The sequence below is a fragment of the Gallus gallus genome, chromosome 9, assembly GCF_016699485.2.
Source record: "Gallus gallus isolate bGalGal1 chromosome 9, bGalGal1.mat.broiler.GRCg7b, whole genome shotgun sequence".
Classification (NCBI taxonomy): domain Eukaryota; kingdom Metazoa; phylum Chordata; class Aves; order Galliformes; family Phasianidae; genus Gallus; species Gallus gallus.
Window position 1 is genome coordinate 2,268,715 of NC_052540.1, and position 23,717 is coordinate 2,292,431.

A 23,717-nucleotide genomic window follows, 5' to 3' on the forward strand; every position below is an offset into this window, starting at 1 on the left:
CAGGACTCCAAGAGAGATCACAGTGATGAATATTCACAAAGCCATCTGTAATATTCCCTTTCTTGACTTCCTCACAAACAAACACATGAAGATACTCAACGAGGAACAATGAAACAGCAGAGAAGATGCTGTGGGAAAGGGGAATTTATGACCGAAGCTGGGATGACAAATCCAGTAGGACACTATTGTATACATTTATAGCATCAGGCTACTATCTTGTTACCTCCAATTAAAAATGCACCTTAATGCAACAAAATGATGCTCTGTTCCAAATCAAGTTGTTAAATGTCAGTGTTTACTTGGTAAGTGTATGTTCAGTGGCTGAACAAACATTGTCAGTTTGCATCAAGTTGCTAGCTATGAGAGGCTCCGTGATCCTGGGCCCTCTAACAAGAGCTGTACTGATGAGATTAAACTTTTCTTTTTTTTTTTTACAAAAGAAATTATGCTTTTTGATGCATACTACATGCCAGTTGATTCCCCATGCAGTGGGCAGAACAGTTGCTCTGCCACTTGGAATGTGAGAGAATTCCAGGTCAGCTTCTAGAGGTGGGTCATTTGAGCAGGTGGATGGATTGGTTGCTTAGGGTTGAGGTGGGGGAGCGGAAGGCTGATGGTCCCACCGAGTTCTGCCAGTCCTCCTTGAGCATCGTGTGTGTGACTGGGAACACAGCGGGGTGGGCTTCTTGTCTGCTTATTCAGCTGGGTGCAACCTAAGCAGGTAACACGTAGCCTCTTCAGAGGAGGTGTCACATCTGACCGTTCTCGGTCACCTCGGAGAGGAGGGTGGACTGGCACACGCTCAGTCAATATGAGTAAACCATGGTCAGGCTTGGTAAGATGGGTATGGCTGCTTCTGCATGAGAAAGGTGAAGAGTATGGACAGTATTCAGCATCTGACTGGCTGAAACCTTTGCTTGCGCAGCGAGTGCCTCCCCAGGCTGCTGTGAATTTTGGAACAGCCAGCTTGGATTCTCAAGTGTCACTTTGACTGAAGTTCTGCTGAATTCACAGAAGCCTGATGAGGTCAAAGAAATCAGAGGTTTATTGCTTGTGGGGACCTCCTCTGATAGCCTGACTGCCAGGAAGTTCTGCTACTCGTGCTAGGACATCTCTGTCTCAGGAATGTCACTGCTGCAGGAGGTGTCTGCAGGCTGGCTCGTGACACCTTTCTCAAGAGGGCTTTGATGACAACATCCAGACTGCCATCCCCCACTGCCCCTGTGTGCAGCCCCACGGGTGCTTGCTCATAGTGTAAGTAAGCCATTGCACGTCGGTGGGACTCCTGTTGGGCTGTCATGCTCTCAGGTGTGTGAGGCAGCATTGTCAGGTGGGCGTAGCACGGGTTGTGCATCCCGAGCCTCCAGTGCTCTGATCTCAGCTGGGTCACTGGCCTGCTGCATGGCCTTTGATCTCATCACTCCGTGCCTCAGTTTCCCCATCTCTGAGCATGGGGAGCAGGATAACCTACCTCACAGGGATGTACTGAGGCCTCTCGCTCCTGTTGGTGCCGTACTTCAACAGCACAAAGCCTTTTATAAACATTGAACTGCAGTTATACTTCTCTGGCCTGGGGCGGGAGCACAAGTCTTCAGAATGTTACCTTTTGGTGCTTTTTTTGGGGCTAGAAGACGGGCTGTGGTAATGCCAGCTGTGTGCAGGAACTGTGCCAGATGGTTCAGTTGGGTGGTGATTTCGGGCTGCCAAGGAGAGCTGACAGCTGGGTGCAGTTCTTGATGTGCAGAAGGTGCTGTGTACTTCACGTGAGATGCTGCGTGTTTTCTCCACCCTGGATAAAGGCAGGGTCTGCAGACAGGCCCCTCCTAGGTCATGAGAGCTGATGGGGCAGTCTAGTCTGCTTGAATGCGAGTGGCAGAGCCTGGCCCTTGAATGTGGGAAACTGATGGGTGAAATCCAAAGAGTGTTCAGAGGAGGATTTGGGTTCCCTTGGAAATGCTGTTTTTGGATGCTCTGGATTCAGAAGACAATCCTTGCTTGTTGGGGTGAGCCCAGCACGGGAAGTGCACGGCTTAGCCCTGCAGTTGTTTTTTTTTGCAGGGATCAGTGTGAAGGGGCTGAGCAGCCGTGATAACGTCTGAGCTGTGTAGGGAGAAGTGCAGGGAGCTGGGGCTGCCGGCCCTGTGCTGTTTGTAGGCTGTTGTCAGCTCCCAAGTCCCTGCTGCGCCCATCCTCCTTGGGTACAGCTTTTACAACAGGGTGTTTTGGAGCTCTCTGTCACTATTGCTGTGGTGGGATGTGTAGGAACAGCCTTTTGGGCAAAGGCAGCCGTGTTAGGATCTGCTGCGATGATGTGTGCGTTCCCAGCCCCCGGCTCCTGTGGGCTTTGCTCTGAGATTTCAGTGCGTCCAGAGCAGCTCTTGAGAAGCCTCAGTGTGGGCATCTGTTTGCAAATGGTGGTGTCCTCGCCCATGTCCTGCTGTTCTGCAAAGAGCGGTAGCGGTGTGGGAGGCGTGGGGCAGCCCTGCAGCACAGTGCTGCCGTGGCAGATTGCTGCTGAGGCGTCTCAGAGCAACCGCGGGCTGTTCTGCTGCATTAATAGCAGCGTTTGCTGAAGAGAAATAAAATCTGTTAGAACATAACACGTTTGTCGTAGTGCTTCGGAGGTAGGAAATGTTTGCAGTTTGTCCTTTGGAAAGTGGTGGGGGGGAATATCTTGTCAGGGAGAAGTGCCTGTGCGAATGGCTTGGGGTGGGGGCACGAGTGGGAGAGCTCTACAAACATTGCCCCTTCGTAATGCTGAGTGTTTGAATCCTTCACGTTATCTGTATTATACTGTATAATTGTGTAAGATACATATGTTTACAATAAATTCTTTTATTAGCTGTGATGGGTTCGTCTGACTGCCACCTGTCACTCCAAGTCAGTTCCTTCGAGTCTGCAGGATAAGGGGCTCTGTCGTGCCCTGCCCTCGTGTTCATAAACATATCTGCAGCAAAAGGGCAGCCGTGTGGAGGTGGTGGAAATGTGATGATGATGGTGAGCTCTGCCCACTGGCGCACGCTTGTCCTGCTTTCCCTGTGCTCCTTTATTAGCCATCCCTTCTGGCAAGAAGGGCCTCTGCCAGCAGCTGCCAGCTGGCTCCCATCCGCGGGCATATCTGTGTCCTGCTCTGCTCCTTCCCTGTTAGCAAAGGCCTGGAAGCATCAGGCTGAGCTGGAATGCATGCCTGGGAGACACTGGGCCATCTGCCTGAGGAGATGAAGTCCTTTGCACTCAGAGGGTCCCTGATAGGGGGCTGCGCTGTGCTGACTGCACTGCAGCTGTTCAGCCCAGAGCTGTGCTCTCAACCTTCTGCCGTATGCTGGGCTGCCCCTTAGCATTGTACACCTACTGTGATGGCCAGAATTGGCGAGTCAGCATGAATAAGGTGGAGGTAGGAAGCTTGCAGCTTCCAAGAAATTCATGTAAAGCAAAGAGAAATACAGTTTTTATTAAAGGGAAATGTAGGGTTGGACCACAGGAAGGCCATGAAGGTGCTGTGAGGGCTGGAGCACCTCTCCTATGAGGAAAGGCTGAGGGAGCTGTGCTTGTTCAGCTTGGAGGGGAAAAGGCTCTTGGGAGAGACCTCATTGTGGCCTTCCAGTGCTTCAAAGGAACATATAATCGGGAGGGGAACTGACTTTCTTCACAGGCTGGTAGTGACAGGGCAAGGGGTGATGGCTTTAAACAAAGTAAGGGGGGAAATTTAGGTTGGGTGTTAGGAAGAGATTTTTTCACTCAGAGTGGGCAAAGTGCTGCTGGCACTGCTGCCCAGAGCTGTGGGTGCCCCATACATTGAGGAGCTCAGGGCCAGGCTGGGTGGGGACCCTGTGCAGCCTGAGCTGGGGGGGGGGGGGGGGGGGCAGTGGGGGTTGGATCCGGATGATGATTGAGGTCCTCCAACCGAAGCTGTTCTATATTACACACAGACCAGTCATTAGTGTGCTGCCCGTGACCTTTCCAAGCTCAGGCAATGAGCGTTGTTCTGAGGCATGGGGTGCAGTGGAGCTTCTCCCCAGCACGCAGCCATACAGGATTTCTGGCCTCACAGCAGCTGTTCATGTTCAGCAGCATGAAACCAGAAAGCACGGTCCAGAGGTGCTAAGTTACGGAGCTCCAGCTATAAAACTTTCCTTTTAAAGGACGTCTCTCCGTGCATCAGATAACCAACCACTGCCTGCAGTGTGATTCACAGTTGAAAAACTCTGCTGGACGTGAATGTGAACCCAGAGCAGCTGGGAAGGCAAACAGCAGTGCGAGAGGGGTGCTGGGAGGTGCCAAGGGCCACGGGAGTGCTGCAGGTGGGGGGATGTAGGGCCACGCTGTCCTGCAGTGTAAAGAAGCACAGGGAAAGAGCCAGTAGCCAAAATACGTCTTAATTTATTAAATTAAATCCATTCCCTTTGATAAAATACGAGCTCGTATTCCCAGTTTGCTTACAGCCAGGTTGATGTCTTCAGAAATGGGCTGAGTTCACAAGACAGGCGGGATAGGCAAAGCATCCTTTTTTTTATTTTTCTGCTTTTCTGATAATAAAATCCAGGATTGAAATGAACCAAAACGGAACGAAACAGCTAAAAACGTTACAAAGAGATTACTCGAGCAGATGGGTTTCTCCTTAGAAACGCGTGCCATGCAAAACCTTCGGCAGAGTTCGAACGCTTTGGGTGCATTCCTTGGAAAATGAGTCTCCTGAAAAATGGTTTTGGCAAAGTTACAGCACTGCTGTTACCGTACGGCCCGGGGCCAAAAACAAAGGCTGGGGGCCAACGCCAACCAACCCCCCCAGCCCAACGCTGGCTCTCACCTAAAGCACTGAGGAGATGCTTTCTGCATGAATGCCATGTATCATCCGCACTCTAATGCTTCCAGTGCTCTTCGTATCGGTTAGCAGCACCGGCTGCGTGTTTGCAGAATGCTCAGAGCTCACTGAATGTGCCATTGGCCTCAGCTGGGGGAAGGTGAAGAGCTCTTATATTGCATAAGTCTCTGAGATAGAAACTGTAAAACCACGGTGGTTGGGATGAAGGGAGGCTAAAAAGGATGGTTTCTTAAAACACACACGTCTCAGCAAAGTTAAATCCGCAGCCACCTAAAAAAAGTGAGCCTTAGAGTAACGCCACTGAAAATGGCCTATCTTAGCAATGAGGGGTGTCATACATTCCATGTTAATGTTTTTCTTTAAGAAGAGTTTCTAAGTAACATTCACCTCTGGTTGCTCCTAGCCACTAACATTAACATCACCGATAGGCAGGCAGAAACGTAGGCATTTCAAGGCAACACTTTCCACCTTGCGTATGCAAAGAGTTAACATTTATTAAAAGTAGAAGCACGTCCTCTTCCTTAAAGGATCACAAACTGCTTTAGGTAAAATCCGGGTGCAATATTTACATCCAACCCACCAGTATTCTACACCCTCCGAAGCGCAGCGTGCGCTCACCACTCTGCACACACAGCCCCCCAACGCAGCCGCTGCGGAGCTGCCAGCGGCTCCAGCAACCCTGTGGGTCCGGAGCAGAGCAGCCCTCCCGTGCTGAGCTCTGGTGCTGAGGTGCGTGCAGGAGGCAGCTGTGCAAGCTGACAAGTCAGGCAGGTGCTCCCTGCTCCGTGCTGCTCCGGGGGTTTGCTATCAGTTCTCGCTCCTGTTTGTGACTTCTCCCTGCCGCTGCGCACAGCGGAGCGTGTTTGCCGGCTCTGAATGGAGCGCTTCACAATCTGCACAATCGCAGAAGGAGAGCGCCCAGCCCCAGGAGCTGCTCCTGCTGACATCGGTTCTCTGATCCCAGCGCTCCTCCTGAAGATTGCATAGTGACACGTCCGGTCGGAAGCACCGCTGTGGCGCTGCCCGGCGCGAGGAGGGCCCGGCGTCACACGTTGAGGATCCGCGACGGCGCCTGGAAAACAGCAGAAGGGTTGGGGGAGAACCTGGTCTTCACCTCCGGGATCTGCTGAGATGAGAGGAGAGAGGCGTTAGCACAGTGCAGGGTGCAGCTGTCCGCAGAGCTCAGGGGCTTGGGAGCCTCCTGCCGACCTCTGCCCCCCTCCCCACAGACCCCAAAGGCAAACACCGGAGCTGGATGGAGGCAGGGAGCTGAGCAGCACGTCTGACTCCCGGCCTGCGGGAGAAGGCTGCCGGGGCTCTCAGCGCCCAAAGGAGAGCCGCACCAAACGCCGGCTATGCCAGCTATGGACCTGCAAGGACCCTCGCAGGGTATGAGCGCCTCGACTATGGAAGTAGTGCAGGGATAATGGAAGCGATCAAAGCTGTCGTGTCTCTGGAGTCAAAATTCCACCCAATGTGCACCTGTTAAGTATGAAGGACAGCCAGGTGCTCCGTGTCTGCATCAGAACCCAAAGGATTTGAGGCAGGAGCAGTCGTAGCTGCGCGCTCAGCCCAGGACTGGGGGCATCTGCCCATAAAGCCCTGCTGGCTGCTGAGGATTCTGACAGCACCATCCAGCCAAAAAGGACGAGGCCATGGGGAAAATGACATTGATCTGTTTGTTGTCGTTGAGCTGCTCTGTGTTTTCCATTCCTCCGGGGATGCATCCGACGTGCTAAGGAGCCAAAGCGGCATCCCAGCCAGCCTGTCCTCTGCTCTGAGTCCTGCAGGCAGCCTGTCAGCAAAGCCAACCTGTCCAGCAAAGCCGTGGCCTTCAGGCAAGAGGGAAAGTCCAAAAAGCCAAGTGCAAACCGAGGGGGGTCTCACTGTCTCACTCCTGTTGGAAATGGTGGCTCCTCGTCACCTTCTCCATTCTGTATGCCCCTCCTTAGCTGTCTGTGCCTGAGATGCTGCGGGAGCAGCCTCCAGCTCCAGCACATGGGGTCTTTACGCAGCCCGTAGCACAGTGCCCCACGTGGCACGTGTTTCCAGCCGGGTTTTCACTTTTCCCTCTCCCTTCCTTAAGAAGCGGGAGAGACTGTGGGGTTCCTCTGGGAGCCCTTCTTTGGGATCCTATCAGCAGGCTGCAAGCACAGGAGGGCTGCGTGCCTCAGGATCACAGAATCACCAAGGTTGGAATCACCTCCACGATCATCCAGTCCCACCATCCACCTACCAGCAGCATCTCCCACTACACCATGTTTTGCTGCCCCCTTCCTGAGTTCACCAAGAATAGAGAACTCTTCCATTCCATGGTGGAATGGACAGCTCCCGACCTCCATGTCTCCCACCAGTCCCTCTCTGTTCATGACCAGCAGGAATGGCAGGGCAGCCTCGCTGGCTGTGCCTGCCGCACACCACCACACTGCAGCACGGCACAGAGGTGCTCCTCCCCAGGCAGTGCCCCTGCAGCCCCCGCTGCCAACACCCCCTCAGCCCACGCTGCGCAGGGGGAGCATCAGTGAGGTTTGCAGATGCTCTCCGTTGCCTGAGGTACGCGTCCCACTTTCAGTGGATACCGCTGCACATACCCGCCGTGTGCAACCCTCTGCGGAGGCGGCACTTTGCCGTCTGCTGATTAAACATTTCTTCCTCGCGTTCTCCAAGGCAAAGATTTGCTTTGTGCACGCCTCGCTCTCAGGCTGGGTGCAGGAGGGCTGCAGGCTGTCCCCGTGGAAGCCAGGGGTGGGCACTGGCAGTGGGGCACGGCTTGATTCTGCACGCCCCATCCCGTAACAGAGGAGACGTTCCCGATGTGCGTTTTTGGGCTTCACCCAGACTGACTTTGGGATTAAAAATGTGTTAATTACCTTATAGTCCGCCTTGTAACTTGTCTCCTGAACAAAATGGTCATCTGGGATAATGAAGCCTTGCTTTGTCTTTATGGGCTTGGATGGTTTTGCTCCAGTCCAAGGGCGATACTCTTGCCTGAAACGAGATGGTCGAGACAAAAGAGCCCATCAGACACAACAGATTCACCGACTGCCTCTGCTCAGAGCGGCTGCAAACCCAGAAGGCAGATCAGTTATTGCTCACAGTGCTGAGAATAAACGCTGAGAATAAAAGAATGGAGCCCAGAGGCCTGAAGCTCAAAAAGCCCAAAGATGCAGCAGGCTGATGGGCTGCCCTGACTTCTCTGTTATTCCTGGCTCACCGCCTGGCCTACACTTCATTCCTAAGCACAGTTCCAGCCTCACAGTGCTGCTCCTTGGCTGATTCGGAGCTGTGCAGTACAGCCCCGGGGCGCACCTCACCTGGGGACAGACCAGCAAACCAACCAGCTTATAGCTAGAAGATGAAGTTTGCATCTCTGCAGGAGGTGCTCCGGGCTGAGCAGCGCCCTGGGAACGCAGCCTTTCTGCAAGGAGCACCTGGCTGCACACCGGGGTGCTGTGAGCAACAGCAGCAGGACGACCCCTGCCACGCTGGGCATCGCAGGGCGACAGTGTGTGCTGTGAAGCCCTTTGCTCTGCGCTGGCCCGCGTCCATGCCCTGCAGCCCAGCACTTACAGCACTCCTCCATCGCAGCCGGCATTTCAGTACCTCGTCTTTATGGCACGGTTTACTTTGCACAATTAGCCACCAGTGGCGGCCTGAGCCACCGCATTACGGTCCCATTCCTCGTTAAGAAACAGAGAAGGCAGCTCAGTTAGCAGAGCGGGGGTAGCTCCATGAGCCAGCCTTTCCTCCTCCGCCACGCTCCGCTGCTGACAGCGGGCACACCAGGGAGAACTCAGCAGCACCACTGAACGCTTCCCACCTTTTCCCCCTTCAGACACAAAGCTGTGTGTGCAGCCCGGGGCCTCTGCCAGCAGGGCAATGAGCTGCGGGATCCTGCTGGGTGAGAGCCGGGACGGGAGTGGGAAAGGAAGAGAGGGGGTGGGAGAGATGGAGCCGGAGGGTACGACCCGCATGTGGGAGTGAGGAGGAGGAAAGCTGAAGATGCGGCTGCTTTTGTCTCAGCCATCGCCATAGCGATATCAGGCAGCACTGGGAGCTGCTTGGGAAAAGGTGGCTCAGGGAGGTGGTTCTCCCATCTCCCCTTCCTTCCCTTTTTCCTCGAATGTACGTTTGGGTTCCTCCTCACTTTATGCAGCAGCCCATGCTGGCACAGCCTCTCCCTGCTGCACACTGTCCTCGTGTGGCTCTGCCTCGTTCCCCTGCCCGGGCCCTGCAGTGTGTAGTCAGCCCAGCACCCAGCCCAGCACCCAGCCCCACAACCAGCCCCACAACCAGCCCCACAGCCAGCCCAGCACCCAGCCCATCTCCTGCACTCCCCAGACAGCACAACGGGCCAGGGGCTGCAGATCTAACTTCTCCAGGCAGCAAGATCCTTAGGGGCGTAACGAGAACACCGAGCCTTGGTTAGAAGAGCTTCACTGCTGTCATTCGGGATAGGTGCGTTTCAATACCTTGCTGGATGAGGGACGACGCTCTGCAGGTGTGCCCACAGTTCTTCACAGTGGGAGCGCAGCACTGTGCAGCCCCATCCCTCTGCCTCCCCAGTGTGCCCCAGCCCCCCTCGGGGAGCACTGACTCATTCTGAGCTTGTAGAGCCCCATGCAAAGAGCCGGGGACGCAGGGAACGCTCCGGAGAGCGGACTGCCACGCCGCCCTCCGCGGTCAGCATGGTGGGTGCGATGGGTTGATGTGACGGGTCGGCCCGACGAGCGCACCACGTAAGGGAAACGCACAGGTCTGTTTGTGGCTCAGCTTCCCGCCGCGCAGGACAAGGAGCGCAGGGCGCAAACTGCAGCAGGACTTGCACAGCGAAGTCTCACTGACGCACCAATGCAGCCCGAGCCCGAACGACGCCGAACGGCACAGGGCTTCACCGCCGTACCCGCACGCCCCACCACGGCTTTCCCCTCCCGCAGCATCCCGCCTCTGCCACCAAGGGGGGACCCGGCGGAGCCAACCGACGCACACGACCGGCGGGCCCCGGCCCGACCGCCGCGGAGAGGCCGCCCCGCGCTCGGGCGGCTCCGACGGCGTCGCCGCGGCCGCTTCCCCGGCGCGGTGCCCGCCCGCAGTGCCCGCGCTCCGCCCCGCCGCCCCCGCCCGCGCGGTGCCGGTACCTGTAGGACGTGGTGGGGCCGCCGTCCGCCCGCGGGCGCCGCTCCGGGCGGCCGATGCCGGGCAGGGCGCGGGCGGCGCGGGTCGGGGCGGGCGGAGGCGCGGGCGGTCGGTGGCCGCCGCTGCCGGCGCTGACCCAGGGGCGGGCGGCGCGGCGCGGGAGGGGCCAGGCGCGGAAGTCCCGGCGGTACTGCGTCTCGGCCGCGAAGGGCTCGGGCGGGGAGCCGTGCGCGGGGCCGGGCCGCGGGCGGGGGGCCGCGGCGGGCGGGCGCGGCGGCGGCGGCGGCGGCGGCGGCGGCGCGGGCGCGTCCTCCTGCTCCTCGATGTCCGAGTAGTTGCGGATGGTGAGCGGCACGGCCAGGTCCGACCTGTCCAGCTGGCTCCAGAAGCGCGCCAGGCAGCACACGCGGCTGATGCACGGCCAGGCCATGGCCGCCCGCGGCCGCCCCTCCTCCCGCCGCCCCCTCCCCGCTCCGCCGCCCCCGCGCCGGGATCGCGGCCGCACACGTGACCCCGGGGGGTGCCGGTCCGGAGGGGGGGGAGCGGGGGGGGTGGCAGAGCTCGGGGCCGCGGCGGGACGGCCGGGAGGGGCGGGCGGTGCGGGCGGTGCGGGCGGACGGGGCGGCGGGACGCGGTGCTGCCCGAGCGCCCCCTCCCACCCCGCGCGGCGCTGCCCCGGGGCACCGCAGCCTCCCTTCGCTGCGCGGAAGGCGAACAATCGCGGCTTTTCACGATGAGCCGTGACTCGACGCTGTTGTTTTTCCCCCCGCACAAACGCTGCCTGCTGTCTCCGCCGAGCAGCAGCTGCGCGATTACCGCGTCGCGTTTCTCATCGCAACAACGAGCTCTTTGAAGAAGAGGGAAGAAAGCGTTCCCCGAACCGTGGACCCCTCCCCTCCTGCCCGCCCGCTGCTTACTGCCGCGTATCCATACTCGTAGCCGTACCTATACCCATACCGATACCCGTAGCCGTACCCGTAGCCGTACCCCTCCATCCCGTGCCGGGCTGCCCCGCCGCGCTGTCCGGCGCCCACGCTCTCCCCTCGCAGTCTGACAGCCGCGGAGCAGAGAAGGCTGCCGGGCTTTGGCGGACGACGCCGCGTAAAGGCTCAGGTACAAAACGACACCAAACTCGCTGCCTGGCAACGAGAGCGCTTTTGTAGCGTCCCGCAGGCGTTACGTGCTCCTTGCACCACGAGCACAGAAAACTCAGGCGCTGAACGGCCTCTAAAAGGGGAACGGTGGCATCGCGAGCCGCAGCTTTAGCGCTGCGCCCTCCCGCACCGCCCGCTCGGTGCCATCTGCTGCCGCCGGCACTGAGCGTCTCGCCGTGCCAGCCCACAGCCCTGCACAGCAGCGTGCTCAGTCCTCGGCGTCACAGGCAGGTAGGACAGGAAGGATCGCAGCTCGCTCACTGCTGCTTAGCAGCGGTTATCCGTGCAAGAAATGTACCTCCCGCAACGCACTGCTACAAGGTAAAAAAAGATGCCGTGGTTTGCAGTCGGAGGTGCAGTGTGTGCTGCAGTCGGTCAGCCCACCTGGAAGGATGGTGCAGCCTCGGCCCCCACCTACTCCCATCCAGGCAGGTTCCTCCCCCTTGCAAGCATACCCAAAATCCTATTTTTGCTTTCATATGTATCATGAGGAACGTTGCCCGCAAACCATTCTCCTCGGGCAGCTGCTTCTGCTTGCAGCAGTACTGATCTCGTGCTCCTCCATTTCTGCTGAAGCTTCCTTGCCGGCGGATCCTGGATCAAATATTATTCTTTCACAGTTCTTACAGGAAAAGAGAAAGATGTGAAACAGAGAAAAAGCAGTGCAGTGAAAGCTCATGGTGAAACACCTTAAGTCATTTTTCCACTGTGCGTATTATGAATGAGATAAAAGATCCTTTGTGAGTAAAGTCAGACAAGATACAACAGCATCTTGGAAGCATCCAAATTAACACAAGCTGAATGAGCCAAGGAATAAATTAGTATGTAGGCCTTGGCTACCGGTACAAACCATACAGTCTTCAAAGACTTCAGGTTCAGCCCAGAGGAGACCATTGGCTTATCTCACCCAGCAGGCAATATTTCAACAATAAAGACCACAGAAGTTCAGCATTTAGCCTTACTCTGAGTCCTGCCATGCCGTGTCTAACCCACTCCTCATAGAAAAGCAGCCGGCGATGACCAGCAGGGGATGGGGATGATCTGTTAGGGAGGATCCCTCAGAATTTCAAACATTTATCCTCCCCAGAATTAACCAACTGTACAAACGTCAAAAGTCTTTTTGGCAGAACTTTCAGCCACTTTCTTGGACAGCTTTTTCCTTGTTCCTTAAAAAAAAAAACAACGCAGACTGCTGGCTCAGAGAAATAGGCTAAAAAACTTTATTGTTCCACCTTTGTCAGAGTTCATTTTCTAGAGATAGGCATTTCTATAACTGAAGTTAATGTCAGGCCTCTAAGAAGCTGAGGTTTCTAACGTGGAGTAGCAAAAAAACCCTCCCAAACCAATCTCCTGTTTTCAGCAGGGCGGCTGCGCAGTGGGATTAGGGTCAGTTAGATCTTCCACCTCCTTTTCCTGTGTTCCTTGTCCTCATTTCGTGCCAAGCTTTCACCAGCGGCTCTCTGTTCTTCCATATGAGCTCATGGCCATAAGTCACATACCACCTGAGAGAGAAAATGCCAGTCAGAACTAACTGCAATGTCTGTACACCTGAGGAACAGACCTAGCGTGTTCACACTAGACTTAGCGTGTGAAGAAAGGCAAATAACTGCTTGCAATAGAAGACAAGACAAACCAAAGCATTTCTGGAACGTGGCAATGTTAGCTAAGCCACTCGTTCTCTTGACTCCAAGCTAACTTCCTAATCTTGTGCATCACAGTCTTCACTGCAAATGGCTTTCATGCCTTTAATTTCAAGCCCCAGTGACATAATTTAAAGAGATACAAAAAACTGCTTTCATGTAACACTTAAGTGTAAAATTACTTGTGCTAATCCTTATTGGCAACCTTAAGCACAAGGTGTTTTTCTTGTACGTAAACACAATGGAAACTCCCTCATTATAAACGTTCACACTCCATTCGAATAGCTTTTTCTGCAATGAAATAAAGAATTGATCTACTGGAGTGTTCTGGATTGATTTATACTCATGCTGATACTGACGTGGTTTTGTATAAATGATTACACAAGGGAGCTTATGGAGGATAGGATGGGGGAGAGGTGAAACCACGTAACAAAATCATCACAGAATAGAACGTAAACAAGCATCAATTTTTTGGTATATTTGTTACTGCATTTTCAGCTGACATAAATACATTCCCTGCAAGTTTTCAAATGCAGTGTACAGATTTGCAACAGATATTCATCTCAAAGAAAAATGTGATCATGTCTCTTTATTGGACTTTTCTAAGACCTCCCCTTACCAGAGAGGAATATGAAAAACAGTGTTTTGTAGCTGAGAATCTGCTCCATCAAATAGCGTTACTGTGCTTTGTATCTGTTGTAGTTTCCATGGAAACGAAGAGGAGGCATTACTTTTGGAGTGACCTACTTAGATGCAGCCCCAGGCAGTCCCTCTTCACTCAGTGCCACCCAGGCAAGGCAAAAGGTTGGACAGCCATGAGTATGTGAATCTGTATTACTATGAGAAACTGAGAAGGGGAGGAAAAGCAGGCTGTGCACAGTGAAACCTTCTGCCAAGCAGCAGCAAACCTGCCTGGAGACCAAACTAAGCACCCTCCAACCAGACTATAGCCTTCCGGCTAGTCACAATGTGAGAACACTTTGTAATCACTGTGCTCTCTGACCTCAGGGAAAGTGGAAGGAACAGTGTTCTACACATTTCCACAGGACCCCAGGTTCCCTGATAACCCAGGGAATGCTGCAGAATAAACCCACCGGACACACTTCTACAACAAGCTATAAACTCATTCTTTATCTGGTCTAGTGAGACATCAGGTAGGCTTTTAGCCTGTGTTTAAGAATGCTCTCAGCCATGTGTGTGCAAGTTAAGACAACAGGCAGTGCGAGAAGGGGCAAAACTCATTAACTAATGTAGTTCAAACATGGAACAATGCAGAACTGTTTGCCACAAACTCGTTTCTGGTAGTTCTTCACAATTAGGCTACACACAAATACAAAAGCAGCAACACTGAAACACAGCATCAGAGGCTGCTTGAAGAATGTGGCCTCAGCTCATACTCATTCAACTCTAAATTGGTAATTAGAAATAAACATTTCAGACACAGAATTTTCTCAACTGTTCAATTCCAGAAGCATTTTAATTTGTTACACCATGTTTTGTGAGAATCTGTTCTGCCCAGTGACTCTTCAGTGTGCTGCAGAGAGCAGGACAGAGAAAGCCAGCCCAGCTTACAGTGACAGGACAGTCACACATCCAACCTGCCATTCAAGGACAGCTCAGCTCAACTTCCTTCAGGTCTAAGAATCTGATATAACAGTACATCTCCACACAATTTTAAGACATTCTAAGAATAACACTGACTCCTCTTCAGTGCTATTCAAGACAACTCACAAAACTAAATAGTAATAATCCCCAAACTTCAGAGATAAGGTGGAGGGGGGGGGGAGGGGAGGGGGGTGAAAATGTGCATAGGAGGGATTTAAATGTAACACTTACATTCCGAATAGAGCTCCCCCTAGATGTGCAGCATGGTCAAAAAATCTCCAGCCCAGAGCAAGCCCTGCAGTGTCAAATGCGATTATGGCTTTTAAAGCCTGCAAAGGAAGAGAACATGGGACAGACAGGATCAGAGTATGTAATGGCCACTGATAATACAGCTTCATATTCTAGCACAGAGTAAACATCTGGATTAAAAAGCATCCCATAACCTTTATGTCAAAGCAATCACTGTAAAAATGTGTTTTACGAATGGATGTGAGCTGCTAGCTGTACTGTGCTTTTAAATGCAGTCATGAGGAACTATGGAATAATGCTGAAGAAGAGCACAATCTTCCCAAATAATGGCTCATTCCAAGAGACCAACAGCAAGAGAATGAATGTTAGGACAATGTGCTCTTTAAGTAAAAATGCTTTCCTTGACGACAGGGGACATGTTAGAATAGCAGCTATGTTGCTGTATCAGCTTTGTTATTTTAAAAGCCCGTTACAGTATACAGTATACAGGAGTTAGGCACTTAAAGTTTAGAAATTAAATGGTAGAAGTTCTCAGTAAACACTGTATCAGAAAACATTCTGTGGTTTACACCGTAACAGCCGGTGCTGTTCTTGTTTTACTGCTGTAATGCGTACTGCCTCGTGGCAGTGCTGTCTGTGGCTCTGTCAGCATTTCTACCCTGGTGATCTTTTTCAGGAAAGATGCAACTAAAGGTTAGCATGCCAAATAAATAAATAAAATAAAATAAAATAAAACACCCGCACAAAAAACCACATCCACCCAAAGAGAAGCACAAGGAAAACGCATAGGCTACATTCACCAACATAAACACAGGTGATGGAGTTCAACGAAATATTAAAACCACACAATCTTGAAATGACAAAGCTTAACTGCTCTAATTAACATAAGAAAACAGCTTTAAGTAGTGGACTAAAGATGATTAACTTATTCAGTTGGAATCTCAGGGCAGTTGGACTGGATGGCCTTTAAAGGGTCCCTTCCAACTCAAACGCTTCCATGATTCTATGATTCAAGCAAATCAAATAGACACAAGAAGCTTGTCTTAAATGGTGCAGTGGCTGTGTCTAAAAGCATTTAATCAAAGAAAATTTGTCACTGGTACACATAAAAGAAAGCCCCAGCAGTTAATTTCTAATCCCCACAGTGTTCTTTTAAGTACCAACAGGAAGTGTCCAAACGAGGAGGCAGGCATTCCTCCAGGACTACAGTGTTATTGCCCTTGAAGTGAAACTGCCATCCCAATCTTGATCAATTTGTCTCCAAAAATAGTCTAGATATTAGGTTAGTCTGTTACCAAGTGCTGCCACACAAAGCACCACCCACCAGACACAAATCAGAACAGTATGTGTGCATACATTCCTCCAACAGACACACCTGAGTCCTTCTTAACTTCCTTCACCTCTTAGCATCTGCCTTAAAATAAATCCATGGAGGATGGAACCTCCTTATCTTATCTTAGGATAACTCTAAACTGACTGCACATGTGTAAATGACTTTGCTAGGCTGCATTCAGCCAGAACCAGCCTCCAGGAGTTCCATGAGGTTATAGCCTTTTTCAAAGCCAATTTAATATCTTAGAAGACGCTCTGAGGTGAAGGGCAGTTAGAGGAAAAATATTTTATTATGAGGTTCAAAGGTACTTACGTTTCCTGCTGTAAACGTGAACATGGGAAGAAATATGATGGCTAATTTTGCTTCTGGCATCTTTGTACAGACAGCTGCAAGGACAGTCATTATAGCTCCTGACTGTAAATACATTAAAATACATGGGAGTAAGCTGAGGTGTTACATGTGGGAAAAAAGAGTTCTGCACCTGAACCTTTTTCCTTTTGGCTTCAGTTTTTCCAAATGCTACACCACAGAGTACCACAGAAAATCTGAGAACAAAAATGAGACTATTTAAAGACAACTAACATTGGTGTGCTTTTAGCAGGAAACTCTAGAAATCTGCATACACACATTAATCAGACACAGACACCTTAGATAATGGAAAACAAAGCAAGGAAAGGAACAGAGGGATGGGAACAAGAAATCTTCTGTCAATGAAACGAGTCTCTGGTCTGAACTAAACTGACTGCAGGCTTTGTATCCACGGAAATGTTCTAAGCAAAAGCTGTGAACACCACAAACTGAAGCAACATGTGGCAATGTCAGTAAGCTCAGACTAATAAGCCTAATAGAAATTGTTCCAGATGTAATTTATTCAAAAGATGAAGAGAAAATACACAGACTGCACTAACAAAAACTCTAATTTAGAAACTGCACATTACATCATTCATTCCCACTGAAAGCAAGAACCCGACTTCTAGCTGTTTTCCAAACTTTAGGAAAATAAGTGGAGAAGTCTGTAAAACTCAGCAAAGGGCCACGTTCACTTCAACATTACAGTTAGTTAAGTGTTTTAAAACACTACACTACTGAAGATACTTGTAAAAAACAGACAAGCATACCACCTCCTCAGCCTACCTCAGACCTTCCAAACAGTGAGACTTCTGCCCAGAGCACTGCTCTTTCTGCACAGTACTCCCTAGAGGTTGCATTAGCAGCACATGCCAATTCTGAATACATCATCTCTTTCAAAAGTATTGTTTTTCAATTAGAGAAGATCACGACACACAACTATGTACTAACACAAGGTACAGAACTGAACTATCTGCTCGGTGACGAGGTCCTGCTGTCAGGTACTCATTTACAATCCTCTATGATTACTGTTAGTTCTGGGCTGCCACTGCAAGAGAGCTTAAATAACTGAAGAATACCCAAGTTCTTACCTGGTTTCTTGGGCTTTAGTAACCCTTCCTAGTTAGTTTCCATGACCCAGAATATATTCTTTTAAGCAGATTAAAGACTATAACAGGCTACATAGCTTCACAGAGTACATAAGGTCTCATATTCTGAGATACTCACAGCTCCAAGGGATGGTTCAAACTTTCCTGTAGCCATTTTAGCAACATAACTGACAAAAGTGGAGATGACCCCTAAAAAGGAAAAATGACCTTTAGAAGCAACATCAGCAATGCAGACAAGAATCAGAAAGCTCAACAACGTTCTCTCTAAATTTTGCTGAAGAAGGTAGTATAGGGCTTTTTGTTTTGTTTTTCAACTTGAATAAACAGTCAATTTTCTCAGGTAAACCCCATGAGTTCATACTAAGAGCTATTTTGGTTTGGTGATCAAGCATAATTGAAAAAAGAGAAACTTGTATTCCCATAGTAGAATGATAGAAGCTCAATACCTTACAGCCATCAGGCTTTTGTGTGACAGCAAGTAAGCAGTGCAGTTACAGAGCAGTACAGAGCAATGCGTGGCACTGTACAGCTGCCATCTGTCACTGCACATTTATTAACCATGCACACTTTACTTGCACAAATACATATTTATATTTTCTGAATGTTGCAAATGTATGTATTTCACATTACCAGCAGAAAGATACACTGCAATGAACTGCTCACATCCCAGAAGAGAGACAACACTGCTGGAAAAACTCCATAAAACATACATATTTGCTGCCATGTGGAAAAGAGAGAAGTGACTAAACGTAGAGAGCAGCATGGGAGAACACAGGGCTTCTACAAAAGAGAAAAACAATTAATGAGAAACAAAGTTAGTGTTCTAATTTGTTTCAGCAGGCATGTCACACAGACTAAGAATTTACCGAGAGATACTACAGGTTAATTGTACTTTGAATCCTCAAACACAAACTATGTAATAAACCCACAAATGTAACAAGTTTCAACTTCCAATACCTTTTGAAAAGCAGAAAATACACCTGAGATATGCAGCTGTACCAACAGCTGCTATAGGTACCCACACTAGGGAACGTTTCACATAAAACCTCAATCTTAAAACACTTCTTGTGTGTTTTGGAAAAAATTATATATACACACATACATGGAGAAAGATTAGTATCTTAAGATTAACATCTATATGAAATTGTTTTGCAAGGGAAATTGATTCATAAAGAAGTACTAGCTCTCCTCACTGCAACAGTAACCCTGAAAACATAAAAAGGCCAAGCAGCAGGTTTAAAGATCAGCACTGTCTCAAATGGAGTGTTTGGAATGACTGATGTGGATTAAAGCTGTCTCTGCGCTGGAGACTATGCAGGGAATTCAGGGAGTTTCCACCTCAGTAAAAATTAAGAGGACAGCAGAAACTGTTTTCCCAATGCATATTTGTTTCATCCTTTCAATTCTTTTCTCTACAGCGCAAAAGAAAGCTAATTGTTATTTAATACTAGTAGCTTCTTTTCCTAAGTTCAAAACACTTCACACAAAGTGGAAGCCAAGGGTGTTTGTTTAGTTTATGTGGTTGTTTGTTTTTGTGATACAAAGCCCAGCTTTGAAATGAGGAGACTGTACCTAACATACAGACTAATGCCTGTATGAATACTGGGATGATCAGCAGGGAAGCAGTAGGGCTTGGTGTCACTAACTTAAGTGCCTCCTCACCTTTAGAAAAGCAGGAACTTCATCCCACTGAATGCAGGAGAAGGCCAACATCAGACAACTATTCTGACACTACAATACTTAGAAAAGCACCAATGGTGGGGTTTATTTTTGACTGAAATAAAAAAGCAGAACAATCTAGACAACACGATGTTTGGGCATGACTAAGCTTACTTGCAGCTCCATCACTGACAAGCACAGTGTCATCCCAAGCTTTTATAGCATGTTCAAAGGCCCTGATACACGCCAATACAGGAAAGTCACTGAAATCAGTGTTTACTTACTGGAGGATGGATCTGAGGTGAAATATGTAAACATAATCCGTCGCATACCAGGCAGCCTCCACAGACAGAATATGAAGACATTTGCAGCTATAATACCTAGTAAGAAGAAAAATGGTATAGAAACAGATTATGAATGTAACATGCTGTAATACTGAAATCAAAAGTATGCTTATAATAATCATACTTCTCCCCTTGCTATTTCTTACTTTATAGAGTTTAGAAAAAGCAGTGAGAAATACAGAAAGCTCTACTTACAAATCTTATAAACAGAATACACAACTTCAGCTGACTTATTTTAACATACAGTTTAACAAATGCAACGATGCAGAAAATCTGTACTGAAGACACTCAGGCTCTGGTTTCAAACTTCCATTGTGCTGTAGAATCAATGAATGAAGAACCAGCTGTTTCTTGGCTCTCTAGCTACTATCTTCCCAAACACCACCAAGAGGCTGCACAGATGCATTCAACCACGCAAGGAAAGAAGGCTAAGGGAACCACATCAATACTGCATGGTAACTGTTGAGTCACAGCCTGAACCACTGATTGAACAACAGGGGAAAGGACCCAGTCAGCCCTGGGAGCACAGGTGGAGGCAATTCAGCTGTGGGACTGGAAGGGGGTGGAGCCTGGCTACACCTCTCTTAGACCTTATTTAAGGGCTGACTGCCACTGAGGAAGGATTTCTGGCTGGATGTTCCTCCTTTGTGGAGTCCTTCCTGTGAGCCTACATGTTCAGAGACAGGTGAGCACCTTTCATTTTCCTTTGAAACACCATTCTACCTGTGCTAGTTCCTTTGCTGTTATGCTCCTGTATCACCCTTCCACTGCATTAATCTTTCCTATTGTAACAAATATGCAGTATGCATTATTTCCACTTAGCAGGGAAGTTTGGTTTTAAGGAACTATAATGATATTGGCTAGGCATCAAGTACAAAAAGTTAACTTGGCACTGCTAAGGTATAGTCTCCTCTGTCAGATAGCAAACGTACAGCTTTTTACTTCACAGATGTTTGCTGAAATCTTATTTAAGAACACAAATAATTAGAAACAATAGCAAAGCAAAGTTACTGTTTCTTGTTTAGAGTGCCTTCTCTATTACTACTGAAGCACTTAGGCTTTTTTACTAGAGGAAACATTTTCAGATGTTACAGAACTACCAACAATTTCAGAACAGTAAGGCCAATCTTGCTACAGCAAATACCTAAATGGCTGAGGGTCTACCAGTTAGAACTTAAATAGCATGTTAGATTAACTAAATGTTGAGGAATGATCTAGAGACTGCAGAATATGAGTCTTCACTCCCCAGACACAATACCATACTTCCATCAGAATCATCACCTGGCATGCTTATTGAAGAATAATTAAAAGCACTCTACAATGTAGGTAAGTAAATGACACAGCATAGTGTTACTTAAAAGCTATTTCTAGCAGCCTACTAATACAAACTGCAAGATATCTAAAGCTGGATATGGTTCAACTATTTTATTTGCATCAAGTTCTCATCCATTTCTCTCCACACATTTCTCCTCTGCTTTGGGGATTTTGGTAATGTTAAGGTAACAAATCAAAACTACATCCCAAACAAAGGGAGGAACACTACATAGCTGCTGCTTGTTTGCAACACTATGCCTGTAAAACAGCAAACAACTATCACAGAATCATCAAATCCATCTTTTGGTGAAATAATAGAACAAATACACAGTATTCCTCCTTGTGGTGGCAAACAGTTGTGTTACTTAACAGACTACGTAACTCTAGTCAACTTCAGTTGGATGAGAAAGTCCCACAGTTTAGGGGCATCTCACGTCTATCTAATGTTTCAAGATAACACTTAGAGAATTGCATGTAGAAAGAGAAAAGCACAGAATTAACTCATACTCCTGAAAGCATGTGCTGCTTCTCACAGTTCCTCAGAGAAACACTGCAGGGGAGAATTCTAGCTGACTCTTCAGAATCACTCACGCAGATGCAAAGACACTACTTCTATGCACATAAAAATATATTGTGAGAAGGAAGTGTAGCAGAAATAGTGTACATGCAAGTGTAAGTTCACACATGCTTGGTGCCTAAAAACCTAAATGCAGTAAGAAAGCCATCTGTTTCAACATACTGTACCTGTTTGTCATATTTCTCTTCCTGTCAATGTCTAATACTTGTAAGCTAACACAAACCTGTCACAGTCCGCTGACCCTCAGTCAGGTTATTCCACCAGCTGTTAACCTGAAATGGAATTGGTATTTATCAGTGCTGCTGCAGAGCATTTGCAATTTCAAAAACAGTCACAGAAGGTTCTACCTTTTTATGAGTGGAAGGCATGTGTTTGAAAGTTGTCTAGTAAATCAGTTGCAGGCTTCTGTACTACTTACTAGTTTAGCAATTCAAGTTGGCGTTTCCTTACTCAAGTGTGGATATCTACCCTCCTTTCTGACAAATCTACAGGTAGATCAAGAATTCATTCAAAAAATAGAGCAGAGTAATATCACTTTGCACAACTCCATGGGTTATCTCTGCTCGTACTGAAGAAGGATCTAGCCCATAATGCTTGCTTTAGCAGATGAGCCAAAGTTAGCATAAATCCTGCCCTAAGCCTCACCCTAACGCTAACAACACACCACCCACCTTTCAGATTCCACTTTTGTGCCAGGGTCACTTTTGCAGTGGAGGCTCACAAGGTGTGGATACCATTCCCCCTTACGTCCAGCTCACCCAGCCCTCCTTCAAGTTTAAAACCCCTGAAAAAGTTCATTTTGAGTGCAGTCAGCCCACACGCAAATTCCATCCCCTTTTGGAGCTTTCAGAATGACTCTGGACAAATATTGAATTGATTGCTCAATGACCTTCCAACCATATTAATAAGTACAGAGTCAGACAAACCAGTTATAGGCTGGGAAGCAGGTGCAATAATGCTATCAAACTATTTTCTATCTGATATCTAACATCACTTTGTTATAATACTAGTGGTAGTATTATAAGTATATAGAAGTAGTACTAGTATATAGTAGGTATATGCACAGAAGTAGAATGTAACAGTATTACATTGGAATCTATTGGGAGAATCCAAATCTTTGGAAGTAGAACTTACCTACTGAGGACAGTGGTTGGGAACTATGAACAGGGTAGTTTTGTTTTACTTCTAGAAAGCTAATCAGCAGGTCTTCCTCCCCAGGTTTTGAAGGAAAACAAAAGTATAAAGCTGAAATGATTTAACATGAAGGGGTATGCATGGAGCAGATTGTGCCCACTGGGTGCTTTTCTAAGCACCACAACGTGCACACTGCATGTGACAAAACTGGCTCTGCCAAATGCCATCCAGGACCCTGTGCTGCTCCAGCCACATGCAGCCCTGCCTCCCAGGGAAAGGAGAATGAGTGAACAGGTGTGGGCTGCCACCAGCCACAGCAGGGACCTCAGCACATACGAGTGTTATTTTAGATTTAAATGCACGTAACTGGCAAGGGCTGGTAACTTTTGGGGTGCCAACTAACTGTGTGAGTATTGCACTACTTATGCTGCTGTTTACTGCCCAATTCCAAAGTGATGGATGTGAGTGGAAGAGGAAGCTTTCCTTACAAATACTTCCTAAACCCTCATATTTGTGGAGTAGAAATAAAAGCATGAATGCAATTCGGAAGTGAGATCAAACAATTCATGCTTAAGGTTCAGAACGTGGGTCAGCTCTGTCTGGAGCTGATGTCTGGCATTCAGAATGCTTAGGAATGGCAGTTGTTATAATTCTTTCAGTGCTGAAGAAGCAGAACGTACCTACATTAGATATTTACAAGCTACTACTGCGGATCTCTTCTCCCTCTGCCCGCCCCACACCGCTGCCCGCACCTGCTTCCTGAAGTTCCCCCTCTTCTGCGGCCGAATCTTATCCAGCCAGTCGGCCCGCGCCTCCTCGAAGTAGCTCTGGACCCGGGACTTGAGCGCCTCGTACTGCCAGATGGCCGCCGCGCCGAAGGCCGTGCCTGTGAACTGTGCCAGCGGTCAGCGCGCGGGGCCCCGAGCCCGGGCCCTCCCCCGGCCGCCACTCACCCCCACCGCGAAGAGCAGCGGCTTCACCAGGCGGCGCGGCGAGGGGCGGCCCCCGCGGGCGGGCGGCGGCGGGCACAGGCTGCGGCGGGGCGGCGGCGGCGCGGGCCGCGCCTCGGCGCTGCCGGCGGGGGCCTGGGGCTCCTCGCTCCGCGGCCGCACCCGCCGGAAGCCCTGCCGCTGCTCCAGCAGCACCGTCAGCCTGCGGGGAGAGAGCGGACAGTCACCGGACCGCCCCGCCGCCGCCACCGCCCGCCCCGCCCCGCCCGGCCGTACCTATGCGCCCGCGGGTCCCAGGCGCGGGCCCAGCACCGCCACGCCATGTTGGGCGCCTACCCGCGCC

The 23,717-nt window shown here is 49.8% G+C and overlaps 3 protein-coding genes across 9 annotated transcripts in view; 1 reads left to right on the forward strand and 2 right to left on the reverse strand.

Annotated features, from left to right (window-relative positions):
* YEATS2 (YEATS domain containing 2) overlaps positions 1-2,848 on the forward strand; it is a 43,855-nt gene extending 41,007 nt beyond the window's left edge. For all 5 annotated transcript variants that reach the window (XM_015277172.4, XM_015277173.3, XM_015277174.3 and 2 more), the window contains one exon: positions 4-2,848. In XM_015277172.4, coding sequence (XP_015132658.2) covers positions 4-112 — 109 coding nt within the window. In that variant the 3' untranslated portion in view covers positions 113-2,848. The remainder of the gene's footprint in view (positions 1-3) is intronic.
* A 1,642-nt stretch (positions 2,849-4,490) lies between these two features.
* On the reverse strand, positions 4,491-10,599 carry MAP6D1 (MAP6 domain containing 1). 3 transcript variants are annotated; one of them, XM_015277171.4, is made up of 3 exons: positions 9,961-10,599; positions 7,693-7,810; positions 4,491-5,894 (listed from the first exon to the last, which is right to left on the reverse strand). In XM_015277171.4, the coding sequence occupies exons 1-3, from the start codon at positions 10,386-10,388 to the stop codon at positions 5,868-5,870; spliced, it is 573 nt and encodes a 190-aa protein (XP_015132657.2). In that variant the 5' UTR covers positions 10,389-10,599; the 3' UTR covers positions 4,491-5,867. The 3 variants fall into 3 exon arrangements, with proteins under 3 accessions (XP_015132657.2, XP_015132656.2, XP_015132655.2); XM_015277170.4 differs by having other exon boundaries at positions 4,491-5,945; XM_015277169.4 differs by having other exon boundaries at positions 4,491-5,948.
* Positions 10,600-12,309: 1,710 nt separating this feature from the next.
* Positions 12,310-23,717, reverse strand: PARL (presenilin associated rhomboid like). Its single transcript, XM_015277168.4, has 10 exons — positions 23,651-23,717; positions 23,378-23,576; positions 23,177-23,317; positions 21,514-21,562; positions 19,340-19,435; positions 18,027-18,176; positions 17,515-17,585; positions 16,252-16,353; positions 14,589-14,686; positions 12,310-12,614 (listed from the first exon to the last, which is right to left on the reverse strand). Exons 1-10 carry the CDS (start codon positions 23,695-23,697, stop codon positions 12,500-12,502), a joined length of 1,068 nt encoding a protein of 355 aa, XP_015132654.1. The 5' UTR covers positions 23,698-23,717; the 3' UTR covers positions 12,310-12,499.

Excerpts from the sequence above, each read along its gene's own strand:
- PARL (XM_015277168.4), bottom strand. The coding sequence starts at position 23,697 with ATGGCGTGGCGGTGCTGGGCCCGCGCCTGGGACCCGCGGGCGCATAG. Across the intron at positions 17,586-18,026 it reads TGCAGTGTATCTTTCTGCTG|GGGTCATCTCCACTTTTGTC; the intron begins GTAATGTGAAAT and ends TTTCCTTTTTAG. Across the intron at positions 16,354-17,514 it reads TTGAACCATCCCTTGGAGCT|TCAGGAGCTATAATGACTGT; the intron begins GTGAGTATCTCA and ends ATGTATTTACAG.
- MAP6D1 (XM_015277169.4), bottom strand. The coding sequence starts at position 10,388 with ATGGCCTGGCCGTGCATCAGCCGCGTGTGCTGCCTGGCGCGCTTCTGG. Across the intron at positions 7,811-9,960 it reads GGCCCCACCACGTCCTACAG|GCAAGAGTATCGCCCTTGGA; the intron begins GTACCGGCACCG and ends ATCTCGTTTCAG. Across the intron at positions 5,949-7,692 it reads GTTACAAGGCGGACTATAAG|CAGATCCCGGAGGTGAAGAC; the intron begins GTAATTAACACA and ends CTCTCATCTCAG.